Raw genomic sequence first — 18,422 nt, forward strand, 5'->3', positions numbered from 1 at the left:
GGACTGAACCGCCGTAGCGAAAGGGTTAAATAAAATGAAATTCTTTCATTCGAATACCTCATCAAATTATCCGAAAAATCGTCATCATAGAATTGTCTAAAATTAAGAATCGAAATGGTGATAAATCATAAAGCAATTTCTTAAAAAAATACGTAGATGCCTATTCTTGAACTCTGTAGATCAGGAATAATTCGAAAGCTCGCGGTCAAACAAGCAGCTGCAGAGAAAAATCTTGCAGGTTGCAGCAGCATCATGATCCCTAATAAACAACAGGAACAGATGCTGTGGAAACAGAACGGAATACGACTTACCTTGCAGATTGCGCTGCCGTGCAATGTTCCCTCCGACGAAATTCTCCGCAGAAATTCCAGCGCTGCGAATTCTCTTCGTGTTGCCCGCCGAATTGCAGCGTACGAACTCGGAAGCGAAGCAAAACGAAAGAAAAACGGCGCGCAGCGGTCCGAGAATGGCCCGAGCCAGGTGAAAACGCTGTAAACGCATTACGTTGTCCTCTCGAGTTCGCCGGCAAGCCGCGCGAAGAGTCGTCGCGCGAAGACGGTGTTCGCAAGGGAAGTTGTGCCGAAGGAGCCGCAGGAAGTGACAGGGAATAAAAGTCAAAGCGCTGAGTAATTTATTGAAAACGAATCGCTATGTACAAACGTATTAAATACAAGTGTGTGGTGACATTTATACAGGGACAGGTGCAAGGTGTGTGTGTTCGAGTGTTAACCACGCACGACAGTCAATATGTCCGCCGATAACAATAGATAACTGGCCCTGTACCTGCGGCCGCGAGCGGTCGGCCTATTTGCAACCTATTTCACCGTTTATATTTGCACGCGGAGATTGGCAGGTGCGTCGGGTCCACGGGTTTGCGACATTTATTTGCCGAAAACCGGAGTCGACGGGACGAACCTGCTCCCCCGGTCTTCCGCCTTCGCCGCGTTCCAACGAATTATAGTAATTCTACTGTCGCCGGAAACGATATACTGCGATTGTAAAGTAGATTTAGCTCGTAGATTCGGCTGCTAGATACACCTAACTCGGACTTAACTCACGGCGCGGAGTCGGCGAGATTTGTTGGCCAGCCCGATCGAAGTGTCAGGCAATTTTTTACCCGCTGCTTTTTGACTCCCCGGGGTAGAACTACCGCTAAAGGTCTCTAGTTTCCCTTCTTTAGCATACCTTGAACGTTTAAGGGGCTTCGCTGGTTAATCACGACGTTTTCAAACCGTTGTGAAATTAGTTTAAATAACATGAAATATAAGATGCACACAGTGAGACGTACATTGTGACCCCCCCCCCCCTCTTGCACTATAATTTCTTTCAAATTTAGTCGTAGCTATCGTTATTTTCTGTTACCAAATAACGTGGTTCTTTTGTTTAATGAAAAATGAAGAAACAGATAAAATATAAATTGGTGTACGAAATATTTTAATTGGACACGATTAAATTTGTAATAAATATTATTAACTGTTATTTATATTATTTTATTTATATTATAATATATATATTACAATATAACTGTTATTTATATTATAATATATTAACTAATATTATTAAATAATATTATTAATTGTTACGGGATAATTACTTACCGGATCTGGTAGGATATTATAGTGCAAAAGATTCAGCTTTAAACAACCCGAGACTAATTTTGTGACGCATTTTTAGAAAACAATGTTTAAACAGCGATACATACATATAATAAATATTATTAATTAATAATATTATTAACTGCTATTTATACTATTTTATTTATATTATAATATATATATATATATATATATATATATATATATATATATATATATATTGTAATATAACTGTTACTTATATTATAATATATATTATAATATAACTGTTATTTATATTATAATATATTAACTAATATTATTAAATAATATTATTAACTGTTACGGGATAATTACTTACCGGATCTGCTAGGATATTATAGTGCAAAATATTCAGCTTTAAACAACCCGAGACTAATTTTGTGACGCATCTTTAGAAAACAATGTTTAACCAGCGATACATACTACGAAATTCATTCGACATTAATGTATCGTACGGGTTTAACGAATCATTAAACTATATTTACCAGATGTTATCGAATCGAACAAACTTAAAACAGTACTTGTAATTCTGAACGAAGGCTGAACCCACGCGGCTCCAATACATATATCTGTCGATTGGCTTAAATCTAGCGGCACGAATGCTATGTACGTTTCAGTTGTCGATCGATTTTATGATCGTAGTATATCTTTTCCAGTAGGTTACACGTCGACCTGACAGTTTAACACTTGGAAATAACATTTACGAGTCAGCAGAGACCTAAAGGTAACTCTTTCATAGCTATTATTGGGCTGAATGCAATTCGCAGAGGAGACTCGCGCACCAAGAAAGTCATTGTGCAGTGTCATTGCAAAAAGATATCGTCCACATTCTTCCGTTCCATGCAACGAAGAGGTTGCCTTCAAATCAGAGACAGATACCGGAATCTTTTGCATTCAACGATAGATAGAAACGCGCGGGAATTCTTCTATTCGATTTACATCCTTCATTATTCATTTATCGCGCGCGGATGATTGATGGATATATTTCTGTGGCTGTCAGCCAGATCGTTGTAGGTCGCGCGTGTGTTTCACTTCGAGGTATCGTGTGCGCTTCAAATTTCGACGAATCAATATATCTGACAGTAGATTTCGGTGTCCTTGCACCTGTGCTCTCGGCAGATAAATATTTCGTTGATGTATCTTCTCTGATTTGATAACGCAGATTCGATCTTGTGGATCTTGATCACGAGGCGAAGTGAAATTTTTCGGAAATTTTGCACACGACAAATTGATTTAAAAGCAAAAACTAAATTTTGAGGTTTAGATGTTATGTTAGTATTTGTTTCCGATTCCTGAGGTTATTTGGAGCAACTTTTTCCTTAGCGAAAATGCAATTCGCGGCGTTGTTTACGAGTTATTAACGAGAAACTGTGACCAATGAGAGGCGAGATCGGCTTGTGCGTGGCGGCCGAGCCAACGAGCGGTCGAAGCACACTTCTGCTAATTTGCTCGGCCGCCTAGCAACAGGCGATCTCGCCTCCTCTCATTGGTCAGTGTTTTTCGTTAATAACTCGTAAACAAAGCCGTGGATTGCATTTTCGCTAAGGAAAAAGTGACTTCAAATGACCTCAGGAATCAGCCCGTTCTGAGTGTTAACATAATTATGGGACACCATATATATCGATATACAGGGTGTCCCAGGTTTTAATGTTCAAACTTTCTTAGTGTATTCTATGGCACAAAGTAAGAAAAAAATGTTATGTAAACATAGGTCATATAGAGCTTTATTAAGAAGTTATAACAAAGATTCAGAATAGGAATAGCAATCAAGTTGCTGTTACTGCGAGCATTGGCTTCAATAGATCAGCACATGCCGCGTGTTTATGTAAGCTGTGTTTATTAATACATTTCGAAATGTATTAATAGCCGTTGTTGACAATACATGATTGACATCGATCGAAGATTTCTTTTTATTTTTTATTTTTTTTTTAGTTGATTACTATTCCTATTCTGAATTTTTGTTATAACTTCTTAACAAAGCTCTATATGACCTATGTTTACATAACATTTTTCTCTTACTTCGTGCCATAGAATATACTGACAAAGTTTGAACATTAAAACCTGGGACACCCTGTATAATACCATTAAAATACCGAAAAAAAAAATATATATATATATATTTACCAGTATAATACCGATTGGGAGCCCTTATTTTGGTTACAATGTTACAACATTCGATCGTACCGTAACAACGGGACTGATGATCGAAGCGTCACCACGGTTAAATTTTCACGGTTAAATCTTTTCTTACTTTTCTTTATAACTTTTTTTATATACCATAATTTCGGTATTTTCGTTTCTACGAAGGTTATGAAGGAAACACACGACCGAAAAATACCGGTATCAGTCTCTGCTTACTACCTCAGATTTACAACATAAGAAATCATTTGCAACAGTCTATTTTATAGGTCGCCAATTCACATTTAATCCGGTTCGGAGTACTATTACTTCCTCAGGTATTTTTATCCTAGAAAGTTCAAGCGTTCAGATCTTTTAAGCAACTTATCCGCAAATGTAACCATTATGTCCCCTAAATATTTTCGTCGACGAAAACGATATGTTCTTAATATGATTGAATCGTTAGGCTCGAGGGATCTCGGCTTCGATATTCTCAAGGTTAACAAGCAATCGTTATCAAATTTCGCTTCGAGCACACAGAGGTTACGCATAATGACGCCAGTATAAAAAGAAAGTGCTATAAAAACATATGTATACGTTTTCATATTGACTATTTTAATGTCGGTAATATATAATATAATATAATATCATTTCATGGGGAAAATTATTCTTCGAAACATGATTACGGTCTAGAATGTCAAACATACTTAGACCACCCTGTATAGTGATAAATTTCACGAAGAAAAAAGTAGTTCGTCTTCATTGTACGCTTCTCGATGATACAGCTAACTTATTTACACAGCTCTAAAAGTACACGATGTAGTATTTAGAACAAATGAGGTTCTGATGGTGGATGCGATGAAGGAGCAAAGGCTTCCCCCAATTTCAATTCCATTACGTTTGTTGCCAAAAACAGTGTTGCAGAAATTTCCGCGGACTTCTGAGTAATATGTAATCAATGTATATACTGGCTCACGAAAGTATTCGTTCAATGTATCTTTGTGCACAGCAGAAGGTCTGCTTCCTTGCGCGGCATAATTAAATTTTGTCTCGGGTGCTTAATTTTCAAGTTAAGATTTGTTAGACGGTACAATTACTTTCGCGACACTCGCGAAGTGTACGTTTGCATGGATATAATATGTATACTTCGGATTTCGTTTCAAACTTTATCCAAATAATAATGGTAACCGTATTTATTCACAGTAACATTGTGAACAATTTTGTGAAACACATTATATCAGTCCTTTGCGCTCGGAGAATTTCTTCGGATCAGCTAACTAGCAACTTGAACGTATTTATTCCCGAAGTTGTAACCAAATAAAACATGAAATAATGTAACGTTAGAAATAATTATTGCAATTAAAGAAAATTTGGCATGCGATTGCTGGATTTATAAAACAAACGTTTCGAATCTGGAAAGTACCATAATCATTAGACTGAGAGTCTTTATAAAGAATAAGACTCTAAAATGTGATTGTGAGAAGCATAAACTAAGGAAAAGTAAATTGTTTCTTCGATTGGCTTTTCGCGTGAATATTTCTATGAATCCTTTCTTCTTTTAATTTAATTCTTCTCTAACTATAATTATAATTATAATGAATAAGAAATATAAAATTGTGTAGACACAAGAGGAAACAATTCACAGAAATAGTATTATAAATATTATAATGCTATAATATAATAATTGTAATATATAATTATATATATAATATAATTATAATAATTATAATTATAACTATAACGAATAAAAATATGAAATTGTGTAGACACAAGAAGAAACAATTCACAGAAATAGTATTATAAATATTATAATGCTATAATATAATAATTATAATATATAATTATATATATAATATAATTATAATAATTATAATTATAACTATAACGGATAAAAAATATGAAATTGTGTAGACACAAGAAGAAACAATTCACAGAAATAGTATTATAAATATTATAATGCTATAATATAATAATTATAATATATAATTATATATATAATATAATTATAATAATTATAATTATAACTATAACGGATAAAAAATATGAAATTGTGTAGACACAAGAAGAAACAATTCCCAGAAATATTATTAAAAATATTACAATTATAACTATTAATTGTAACATTATATTAAATATCAGCTACTTATTCGTGCCATAAACGTACAAAATCCGCGATCAAATAATTACCAGCAGTTGTCTTCTGAAAGTGACACTCATCCGAGTCCACTCGTCCAAGCGCGAAGAGCTTCGTTCTTAAAGCAAAACACTTTCGTGGGTCATAAACGCGTGCATCAAGACTCATCGGAACCGATAAATACAGCAAGAGGCATCGCGCTACTATTTTACCCATCGAAATCGCGGAAACAGGCGTGCAAAAGGAACGTTACCGAATCGGAAGCCGCGGCGTCGGATGAAAGGAAATTTGCGTGGGCGAACGAATGGAACGCGGAACAACGAAATTTCGCGATGAATCGCTAACGGGTGGGGATGAAGACATACGGCAGGACATTCGAGTAGTGCAACGGCTCGTCCGTGTTTGCCGAAATCCGTCAGTCGACGGGGACGAAGATATCAATTCGGGCTTGTCGCGCTTCTATCGGGTTGCAAAAACGAAGGCTCGCGGGCCGGCCGATGAAAGGGGGAGAAAAAGCGCGATTGCGTTTCATAACGAAGGCAGCGGATATTAAATTCCATCGACAAACGCGGATTCCCGTGTACGCGGCACTTCCGTATTCTGACTTTTGTTTGCAAGCGCCGGCCCGAGCCGGCCCGTCGAGAAACCGCAACGCCGCGCCGCGACGCGTGAATGTGCGCGGAAAAACAAAGCTCGTTTAGGGACGAAGGACGATGGGCTGTTCTGGACCCCCGATGGCGGAAGAACGTATGATTTTCGAGATACCGACGAAGGGCCAGACACCCATGGATTTCCCATAGCTGTCGCAGACCCGGCCATTGAATCGGGATCACGTGGGAAAATGTTTGTTTGTTCTTTGTTGCCAGACCGTGTCGTGAGTAAACTGCGGATTTTTACGTAAAATCAAAACTGTTCGCGTTGATTGCAAAGCACGCGAGTTCCTATAATATTTTTTACTCTTTATTAGATGCTTTTATTCGTTCGCATATGATCTACATTGACACGGTATCGATTTAAAGTGAATGTGTATGTATGCTGAAATAAAAATGTGAATTCTCGCGTGGACAGTCGTTTAAGAAATTTAACTATATGCAAAATCGATACCGGCGGAAAATATTGGGTTGTCCGGAAAGTTCGTGCCGATTTTCGGTAGGTAGCGTGAGAGACCTGACTGAATATATCACAATTATTGAAAACAAATGACATGTGTACATATTCCAAAAGAGATAACTTCAGCCATATTTGGAAAAAAGCTTGGTTACGATTCGTTAATTTTTATCAGTTTCGTACGCCTTAGAATATGGTGGCAAATAAAGTGCATTATAGGCATTTAATGCTTTTCTTTTTCCGAAAGGGCAAAAATGCCACACAAGCGGCAAATAAGATACGCGCTGTTTATGGCGCGGATGCTGTAGCCGAAAGAACTGTGCGGAAGTGGTTTGCTCGGTTTAAAGCTGGAAATTTCGACCTTGAAGATCAAGAACGCCCAGGTAGGCCGTCCACCACAGACGAAGATATGATTAGAACAGAAATCGAGAATAACCCACGCTCAACGTTACGTAAATTAGCAGGAATGCTAAATAAATCAAAATCAACCATCCACGATCATACTGTGAAGCTTGGCTATGTAAACCGTCTTGATGTATGGGTTCCGCACGATTTAACGGCGAAAAATCTGTTGGACCGCATCTCCATTTGCGACTTGCTTTACAAGCGTAACGAGAAGACGCTATTTCTGAAGCAATTAGTGACGGGGGATGAAAAATGGATAATTTATAAAAATGTTCAGCGTAAAAAGTCCTGGGGAAAGCGTGATGAACCACCTTTAGTCACTCCAAAAGCCGGTCTTCATTCGAAGAAGGTAATGCTCTGTATCTGGTGGGATTGGAAAAGAGTCCTGTATCATGAGCTTTTACCAAATAATTAAACAATAGATTCGGCAAAGTATTGCTCTCGATTAGATAAATTGAAGACATCGATTGAACAAAAACGTCCAGAAATTGCGAATCGGAAGGGCGTCGTGTTTCATCGGGACAATGCGCGACCTCGTGTGTCTTTGAGAACTCGGCAAAAATTGTTGGAGTTTGGTTGGGATGTTTTACTGCGTCCACCGTATTCGCCAGACCTTGCACCTTCGGATTTCCACCTTTTCCGATCATTACAAAATTCCCTTAATGGAAAAAATTTCAACTCTTTGGTTGAGATAAAAATTCATTTGGACAAATTTTTTGCCGAAAAACCTGAGAGGTTCTGGAAGGACGGAATTCTCAAGCTGCATGAAAGATGGAGAAAGGTTGTGGAACAGAATGGTACCTACATAATTTAATAAACTTATACCAATATTTAAATGAGCAGCGTATTAATTTTTCTAAAAAATCGGCACGAACTTCCCGGACAACCCAATAGTTTCATGAAAAAGTCACAGGCAAATTGTTGGACCGTTGAAAAAAGAAGAATGTAATCTGAAATATAAAACGTAGTTTCTGAGCGACGTCTATTTTAACACACATTGACAGCCGGCCCCGCGAAAACGCGGGTTTTTGAGTCTGTCGCTTGAGCGCCGGCCCCGCGAAAACGCGGATTTCTGAGTCTGTCGCTTCGAGTAACTGTCCCACGATGATGTGGATCTTTTTTTGCTGATATGAGTGTCTTATACATCGATTTGTATTTACTTGCCATGGTTACGCCGATCTTTGTTTGTCATACTCTAAAGATAAAACGTATACGATTGTTCAGAAACAATCCAGGCAAGAATCACTCTCGAGCAGTGTATTCCGCAAACAGTATATCTTTCGTACGTTTATGTTTTTGGTTGAACAGTATAACAAGTTTTTTTCTTCTGTAACTTTTTACCCATGTAATACGAGCCTTGCCTTAAATATTAAAACTTTTGATTTCGGTTTACGTTATATATATGTAATAATCTACCATGAAATGAGAAACTGTATTTTTTGTATAATTGTAAATTAAAAATTTCGACTTTGCTTAAATTTTTAATTACCGTTAATTTGTATATGAAGAATATGCAAATAAAATGTACTATTTTACGAAAATATATAATGTTTTAAATATGTTTTTTGGCTGTTCAGTGATCGGAAACAAGCGAATAAGACCGGCGTTCGGGGTTCAGGCTTTAAATTGTCTCTTAGGTCGCCGGCTGTCAATGTGTTCAAATGAAACTGTAAAAGATAGGGAGACATTATTACAGAAGAATCGAACCAGCACGTGTTAAACGAATTAAACGAACCTTAAAAATGCATGGACTTTGTGTGCACTTAGCTAGTTTCTGACTTTAATAAAAAGCAAAAAACATCGGAAAAAAAGAGTAAAAAATGTGGCATAGAGATGTTTTGATGAAATGTGGCACCATGTTTTCGAGGAAGTGCAATTTGAACGTTTCCCGTATTTAAATAAATTTTGCGGATACATGTTCGAAACGAAGCCGCAAGCGAAAAAAATGTTGTCGGATGTTTTTTCACGATAACGCATAACACGTTGTCGATATTTCACTTGGAAATCGAAAATCACTGCCTGTTTCGGCGATACTCGATTGTTAAGAGGATTAAAAATCCGACAAGTTTTCTTCGCTATTCATTTCGTTCGATTATATTAGGGGGGCCGGAAAGTTATGTCGTTTGTTTACATTCAATTCAAACAGATAAATATGCGCAGAAACGACATTACTTTCCGGTGCCCCTAATATTATAGATTGAAGAATCGAAAGGTACGCTGACACAGAATACGGAGTGACAGAGTAGACAAGTATGGCTAATACCGTCAGGTTCTCGAGAGGCCAATCAATTTTGCCGCAACCAAAGTCAAAGTAGGATCCACTAGTTTCAGCGCGTAGATTCCAATCTTCCTTGGGCTGATCGATCATCTTTTTTAAAAAAAGAAACATGTTCAAACTTCGAAGCATGTCAGTGTAGTAGTAACAGGTACCGAGACCACGATCAGCTGACCGATTTCCTATCGCGTCTAAAACCATGCTTTGATACGCAACACGAACGAAAAAAAGTATAGTAAGCATTTTATACCGAAAAGTATCTTATTGACAAAACCGTCGATGTTGGTGCCATTATGAAAAATGCTTTCGAAACACGAAGTTCATTTCGCTTTTGGTTCAATTCACAACTGTTTGTAACTATAGTTTTCTTAAAATCTTGTATGAATGTTTAGAAGAAAATTTAAATTACGCCCACATTGCAAGACCGATATTATATTTGAAGAAAGTAACTTTAAACATTTTTGTTTAATTGTGAAATTAAAGGTTGAAATTAAAAAACAACGTTGTTTACAGCCTTGTTATCTATATGATAAAAGAAGAGATCACTTTAAAACGTTCGAAACGTTTATACGAACAATAGATCAAAGTGACTCAAGAAGAACATTCGATTTATAAAGTGTGGCTTTCGAAACACGAAGTTCATTTCACTTTTGGTTCAATTCACAATTGTTTGTAACTATAGTTTCTTTAAAATCTTGTATGAACGTTTGCGTGAAAATTTAAATTACGTCCACATTGCAAGATCGATATAATATTTGAAGAAAGTAACTTTAAACATTTTTGTTTAATTGTGACATTAAAGGTTGAAATTAAAAAACAACGTTGTTAACAGCCTTGTTATCTACATGATAAAAGAAGAGATCACTTTAAAACGTTCGAAACGTTTCTACGTACAATAGATCATAGTGACTCAAGAAGAACATTCGATTTATAAAGTGTGGCTTTCGAAACACGAAGTTCATTTCACTTTTGGTTCAATTCACAATTGTTTGTAACTATAGTTTCCTTAAACTCTTGTATGAACGTTTGCGTGAAAATTTAAATTACGTCCACATTGCAAGATCGATGTAATATTTGAAGAAAGTAACTTTAAACATTTTTGTTTAATTGTGAAATTAAACATCGTTCTTCCGTCGATCGCGTTCCCTTCGAAAAAGAAAATCAACGATGGGGACAGTCGAGTAATCTCAATTTTTCGGTGATGATCTGAATTGTGCCGCGTATACTTGCGATTACGTTATTACAAACTGTACAAAGTGTTTTTCGCGACTCGTAAGATTATCGCTACAATGGAAACGATTACTTCAATGAATTCTTTTTGTCCAATGAATCTTTCGCTCAACGATTATCGATATATATGTATATGTATATGTTTATGTATATATATGTATATATATGTATATATATATATATATATATATATATATATATATATATATATATATACATATATCTTTTTCTATATATCACTCTTTACACGTTCTCTCACTCTTTCATTCTGTAACGTTGGAAATTCTTCCTACAAAGAGAAACCATCGGGAACGGTTCACGTCGGATATGTTACGTTGCAAAGTATTTACAAAATAATCAAATTGTTTCGAATGTTTATAATTAATGAGGATAATATAACATTATATAATATAACATATACAGTAATATAACATTGTTATAAAAGAGACAGATATGTTAATAGATGATATGCGATCCTTCGTTCACGTCATTGTATCCTATAGAATTTCATTACGATTTATAATTATCGAAACGAAAACAAAGGGTCGAAAATATTGCGAATCTGTATGCACATGAGAGCTCTTGTAATTAAAAGAACGTACCGAAATTTGATGTTGTCGGTAGCGAGAGAACCCGATGAAAAATCCCGAATACTTTTCTATTCTGAACGCGCGAAAACACAGATATGTTTCCCAATTTCAATTTGTAGGAAGGATTATGTGCACACTTCCCTCTGTCGATCGTTCGATCGTGCAGAAGGCGTCCATTAAATCGGCCATGTTCGCCGCCTATACGTTTCGTTAAGCTCATCAAAGTGGATATGTACATCGATCCTCTGCGACACAGCATGTCGCGTTCTGTACGATCGACCGTCATCTATTCTCCTCCATTCTTTATTGTTTTCCCTTATTGTTTCCGTGCGATCACAACGCTCGCCACGCGCGTGCCATCGAACGAACCGATTGTACAGGCTGTCTAAAAGATCCGGGACCGCTCGAAAACGCCGAACTCTCGTAGGAAATCAAAATCAGAAAATCCTGCACCGTTTCAAGATCCTGTCGATTTTTTATTCGCGAGAGTGTGCGCGTTCTCGGCGATCCCATATTTCTGGAACACCCTGTATCGTTCGCCGTGAGCTGAACGAGAAATGACCCGAGATGAGATCTCGCTCGATATGATATAGATTTCCTAATAGAGTGGCAGTACGTCTTACCGCTATGGATCTCCTTAGCTTTTATATATTATTACATTAAATTACCAACATGTCAATGTCATAGACAATATCGTAGAATTCTCATATTCAAAATGATATCTCGCGATGAAGTTTCTGCAGCGACGAACGCAGTCCCGTAAGAGGACCTCGATGCCTACGTCCTACGACCCGAAACGTTACAATGTTCTCATCGGCTTATGATTTATTATATGTATAGTGCGACATGAATCGATACGACTATTAGTTATCCGATCGATGGTCCTCTTGCCAGGACTACTTCCGGACGCGCCCGTACGTACGTCACTTATGTTTTTCATACTTCTTTTTTTTACGGCGATTTACATTTTACAGATTGTTGGAGTGACTTGGTTAGTTGAGTAACGTTATAAATTCCAGAACAACGCAGCGATTTTGCTGTGCGATCCAACCGACCCACTCTCGTTCTAACAAGTATTAGTTCGTCATTGTTCCACGCTAAAGACACAGGATCCAGTACCCGATAAATATTGCTTCGTTGCGTTCCGGTTAGATGCGCTCGAAAAAGTTACCACGTCGATTGGAATGCTTGCAGAATTTTTAATTGGAACCCAACAGTGAATACCGTGACAAATTAATCAATCATTTTATCGAGGAAGAACTTTACTTTTTATCTATGTTCGAATTGAAACGTTTCATAATGCATACGAAAATAAATCAAAGTTTGCGAAGAGACGCTGCGCAACACAAAATTCGACGTTTCTCTGACACGTTGTTGTAAAATAATATTTATAGTTGTAAAATATTTAACAGAATATTATAGAGAAATAAAAACATATGGATCGAAAAATGATGTCTTACAAAACTGAGATTTGTAGTCAAGTAAATACCGTGCCATAAAAAGAAATTAAATAATGTACAAGAGCAATATACAAAATAAAAATTGACAAACTAACAGCTGTCACAGTAAACACGTACACAAGGACTTCGTGTTTCCCGTCGCGTGATCCTTCGCGCAATCAATCGAACACAGAACCATAGCCACCGAGTCTGAAAAGCAGTTCTCTACTCTTTAGACTCTCCCCAAAATCCTGAGACGCCATTGTTCATTAAAGAAAGCTCTAAACAGGATTGGACGAACGATTGAAATAAAAGTGTACGAGCCAGCGAAACGTATTCGCGACACAAACGAGAGAATATCTATCGGGAAAATGGACCGTGTCTGTTCTGTCCTATAAACTTAACTTCAGGTCACACGACAGCTTCTCTTTCTACCCTGCCCATCGGCCCACCCTCCGCCTCCCCTCTGTCTACACCAATACCCTAAAACCAGAATCGCGAATGTATCCGAGCCGGTGGTTTCGTCGGATTTTCGGTTCTCGGGACCGGCGACCAAGTTTTACGAATCGATAGGCGATTTAACGAGCGCAGAACGGTCGCCGTTACCGCCGCCGAGAGGAATGCGAAGCCTTCCGCCACATAAAACGACGTTCACTAATCATTTCGTTATACTATCGATTAACTCGTCAACATTCTTTACACGCTCTATATATATTTATAATATTTATACGAATTTCTTTTATACTGCAACCTCTAATGGTATTGTCAAACATTTATGCGCCTTGGTCAAGCGCACCCTTAAGCTTATTAGTAGTTTCATGGGAACTGAAACGAAAGCCTGCGCGGCTCCAGGAATCTCTTTTCTTGTCGGCCCCGGCTACGCTACCTCTCTCTCTTTCTCTTCCTCTCTATCTCTCTCTCTCTCTTTCTCTCTCTCTCTCTCTCTTTCTGTTCCTCTCTCGCGCTCTCTCTCTCTTTCTCTTCCTCTCTCGCGCTCTCTCTCTCTCTCTATTTCCCTTCCTCTCTCGCGCTCTCTCTCTCTATTTCTCTTCCTCTCTCGCACTCTCTCTCTCTTTCTCTTCCTCTTTCGCTCTCTCTCTCTCTCTCTATTTCTCTTCCTCTCTCGCCCTCTCTCTCTCTATTTCTCTTCCTCTCTCGCACTCTCTCTCTCTTTCTCTTCCTCTCTCGCGCTCTCTCTCTTTCTTCCTTTCTCTCTCTCTCTCTCTCTGCAGTACAGCTCCGCTTTTCCCTGACAAAGCTGCCCCGTCACGGGACACTGGCCTGCTCTCGGGTTTCACCGTGGCCGCCCACGCCGTCGAACTTAATCGGCAATCTTAAGTTCCGAAGCGCCGTCAACTTCCCGGTCGATACAAAATCCGCGCCACGTTCCTCCCGTTTTTCCTTCGTCAGCGGCGGTTAATTAAAACGCTACAAAAAGACGACTCCCGTCGCGCTTCGGTCTCGCGGAGCTCTAACGAACGCCTTCCGGTGTCCATTCCGTCGCTCTAACCCGCTTTAAACTCGAACCAGCCGACATCGATAGATCCTTGGTTATCGTCCATTTCATCGGATTCGCAGAGATTCACAGGGCGATTCGAAATTTGCGACGCGGAAATTACCGGCGGATTTCGACGCCTCGCCACGAGGAAGAAAGCCTGTTTGGTTTTTTACGATAAAGGGATCCTGTAATTTCCCATCAACCCTGCCGCCCAATAAACGAGTACTCACCTCTGGATTGCTTGTAAAGTTTCTTTACGCCTTCTTGGGAAATCACAAGATCCGTACTTGAACAATTTACAATCGATTTACATGGGCAATGCGGAGTAAATTTTGCGGGGATCATTTGTGAAAAGAAAATATCCAATACGGTCAATCCTTTGATACGGAGAAGTATTATATAATAATTAATATAGTCATTATCTATGACTATGTTATATTATATATATATATATATAGTCATTAATATAATTAATATAGTCAAAACCGATCGTTTTATTTTCTGTAGCAACATAAAGATTGAAGCAAAGAATTGATCGAATCGACGAACTGTACGATGCAAATTTAGAATCACGCTGTATACAAAATCTCTCTTACATAAAACAATTCTGCTCTTAATGTTACAACTTAACGAAGCTAATAAAAGTAATAATCACATCGCTCGGAAATATGTGTATAAAATGCAAAAGCTTGAGATTGTGAATCCACGATGCTGTCAAGGAAGTATTGAAGTAACAAAAAAGAACATTAAAAGTTACAATTTTTAACATTAAAAAAATCGGAACGTTAAACATTAGACGAAAGACAGCCGAAGGTACAATCTCGAGATCAAAATATTCACACAGCTGCCGCAACACCTAAACGATGTTCCCTTCGCATCTCGCAGTTTCAAAGATAGAACCGTCAAAAAATCGAGCTCCCTAAATCAGCGAATTGCCTGGTCGGTTCTTTGAAAACCAACGATCTAATTGTCATTCGTGCTCCATTGAAAAAAAAAAGAAAAAATAGCCAAGTATGTATCCCGTTGCTCGCCTCTCAGCATGCAAAAGTGCCGTCCCATGAAAATTGAAGCGACCACCACGCCGCGCCGGTACGGTGTACAAAACATTGCGGCGCGATGAAAAGAAGCGGACGCTCTAAGACCAGGGGTGTCAAACTCGCGGCCCGAAATGAACATTTTTGCGGCCCAGTCAATATATCCGACGCGAAGTAAAAATAAAATAGAAACGTGAATTAGAAACGAAACCAACATACAAAATTATAATATACTTTATTTATAAACTATACGGACTCCAAATTTGAAGGCAAAATTCACTGAAGCGGGTGTGCCTGAATTTTACAAATATTTACCGGCAAGATGTGAAAATACTCGAAAATTCGCATATGAAATTATTTCCATGTTTGGAAGTACTTATCAGTGCGAGCAATTATTTTCTGTTACGAATGGAAATAAATCTCCTGTCCGAAACTGTATTAATAACGCTCGTGTTGGGTCAATTTTGAAAGTAGTCTCGGCCAATCAAATTTCTCCCGAAATAGGAAAGATAGTATCAGAGAAGAGACGTCAAGTATCAGGACGTAAACGATAACTTAACTTTATATACGTTTATTACAATGTACTAGTCAAAATAAAAATATTTGTTTCTATGAACATTGATTTTCTTTTGCGGCCCACCTAAAGTTAGGCATTGTGTATTTGGCCCAAGTTAGCTTTTGAGTTTGACACCCCTGCTCTAGACAAAGAAGGATGTGTCCCCTCGTTTCGCGGGAATGACTCGGTGGTGTAGAAAACTGCGTCTACCTTGACCCACGAAGTCCGGGCCACGCGCGTGTCGCGAACGTGACGCGTGGGTGTCGTTACGGTGTGTGCCGCGAGCCTGTTTGCTGACAGTATCAATATCAGGGCAGCGTATGTGCGATTTATCGAACGTGCTCGTCGACTGTTGGCCCACGATAGGAACGTCCCGTTCCGTATCGAGTGTCGCGGCTCGGAATCGTCATCCCCGATGACTATAAATACAAATTCCGCTCGTAGTATGTTCCTAGTGTTCGCGGTGAAACGTACGTAATGAACATTGTGCTCCGCGTGTCCCCGTTGGGGAAACTGTAAACTTCGCCGATTTCGAGCCATCGAGGTAACATACGTCTCGTACGTAATCCCCGCGTATTTCTCGCCGGCGAATCCCTCGGTTCGAATAGTAAAATAAATCAGCGGAAAATTAATTGCACCGATCGGCAGTGCCTTCCGATTGAAAACGGATGCCTGAATGTTTGTCGAGGACCGTGCGGTACGACGGCTCATTTCGAATTATGCGAAACGACGAGTCGCGACAAGATGGCCGTCGCGTTACCTTCGCTCTCTCGGATGATTCTCATCGATCGTCGCCTCGTACGATTGGCCATCCTAGGTACTAACTTGGTCTGGTTTGGTGGAGCTTGGTCGTCGAAGGGCTGTGCCACCAATTCCCGTTCAGCTCGCCGATCATAGAAAGCCGGATCAGGTTCCAGCCTTCCAGTTCTCTATATCAGGTGTCGTTCGAATCGCTGTGCTTGTAGCCGAGGTTCTTCCGCTGCAGAAACAGGTGGATCTCGCGGAAGTTCGGGCGATCCGCATCGTTCCTCTGCCAGCACTCGCGCATCAAGTCGTAGATGTCCTTGGGACAGTTTTTCGGCAGCGGTAGGATCATCTGTGAACCGCAAACGTGGGCAATAGAGAATTAACTGATTAGAGTGCAATTCGACTGTGATTACGCGTGCCACGGTACGCGACTGGAATTTAAGAACAAGAGGAACTCGATGAGAATCAGTATCTCATAGTTAACCCTTTCGCTACTACGGACCACTATAGTGGCTTTCCATATGATGCCACTGAGGTACTACGGACCACTATAGTGGCTTTCCATTTGGTGCCACTGAGGTACTACGGACCACTATAGTGGCTTTCCATAAGATGCATTATATTGCATAATGTTTTATTTCCTCTCATACTGTAAATTAAAGAGCGCATGCTAAGACGTTATAAAATACCCTGGAATACCCTTTATTTATAAATACCCTTTGGAGAACAATTTTTTCGTTCGAAAAATTCATTCAATTCAAACAGCTTAGGTTCTCCGCCGACCGCCGCGGAGTACCGACTTCCGCTGACGATCGCCGTCGCGTAGCGTGCAGTGATGTCGCAGCGCTCTGTTCGGCAGAAGTACCGCGACGGAGAATCCGCCCGTAGCGAAAGGGTTAATTTAATAATATTAATACAGAAAACGTATTTTCATTGCAGTAATTTCTCCTGGAAATGTCTAATCTCGAGTTGGCGTGAATTTCCCTGTGCTGTGCCTATGTAATTTGGCTCCTATGTAATGGCTTCTATGTAATTTATTGCAACATAAAATAGTCTGTTTGGGTGTGAGTCACGTGAGAAAAATCGCGAAGCTGCAAGCTACGTGACCGTCGAATCGTGGCATGTGATCTTCGAATTGTCTTCGAACCGTGGCACGTGGCTTCCGAATTGCCCTCGAATCGTGGCATGTGACCTCCGAATTGTCTTCGAATCGTGACATATGGCCTCCTAATAGCCTTCGAATCGTGGCGAAAAAATTAGAAATAAAAAAGCTAAAAGTCATCGTTTTTATTATACCATCGCTATGTATTCGTATGTATAAGGTACGTGACCAATCGCAACGACCGTCGATGTTCAAGTTCTCCGTCGAATCGAGGCCATGTGGCTTCCGAATTGCCTTCGAATCGAGGCCATGTGGCTTCCGAATTGCCTTCGAATCGAGGCATGTTGCCTCCGAATTGCCTTTGAATCGTGCCATGTGGCCGTCGAACGTAGGCTAGAATAGCATAACTCCACTGACATTTTCTTTTGAACATACCTTCGTATCTTCTTCGACGTTGCCTTTAATATTTGTCTAATGCTTTTTTTATCATAATTACAATTTCTGTAATGAAATTAAATAAGTGACTTGCTACGTGTAATGAATAATTATGGTCTAAAGCAAGTCCTGTTTG

General features: G+C 39.2%; 1 protein-coding gene across 3 annotated transcripts in view; it reads right to left on the reverse strand.

Moving 5' to 3' along the window:
- Positions 1 to 4,347: 4,347 nt before the first annotated feature.
- The window catches only part of Ddr (discoidin domain-containing receptor 2), a 529,507-nt gene continuing 515,432 nt past the window's right edge, over positions 4,348 to 18,422 (reverse strand). For all 3 annotated transcript variants that reach the window (XM_076523238.1, XM_076523242.1, XM_033472527.2), the window contains one exon: positions 4,348 to 17,098. In XM_076523238.1, coding sequence (XP_076379353.1) covers positions 16,937 to 17,098 — 162 coding nt within the window. In that variant the 3' untranslated portion in view covers positions 4,348 to 16,936. The remainder of the gene's footprint in view (positions 17,099 to 18,422) is intronic.

Source organism: Megalopta genalis, chromosome 1 (assembly GCF_051020955.1).
Source record: "Megalopta genalis isolate 19385.01 chromosome 1, iyMegGena1_principal, whole genome shotgun sequence".
In the NCBI taxonomy this organism is placed as follows: Eukaryota; Metazoa; Arthropoda; class Insecta; order Hymenoptera; family Halictidae; genus Megalopta; species Megalopta genalis.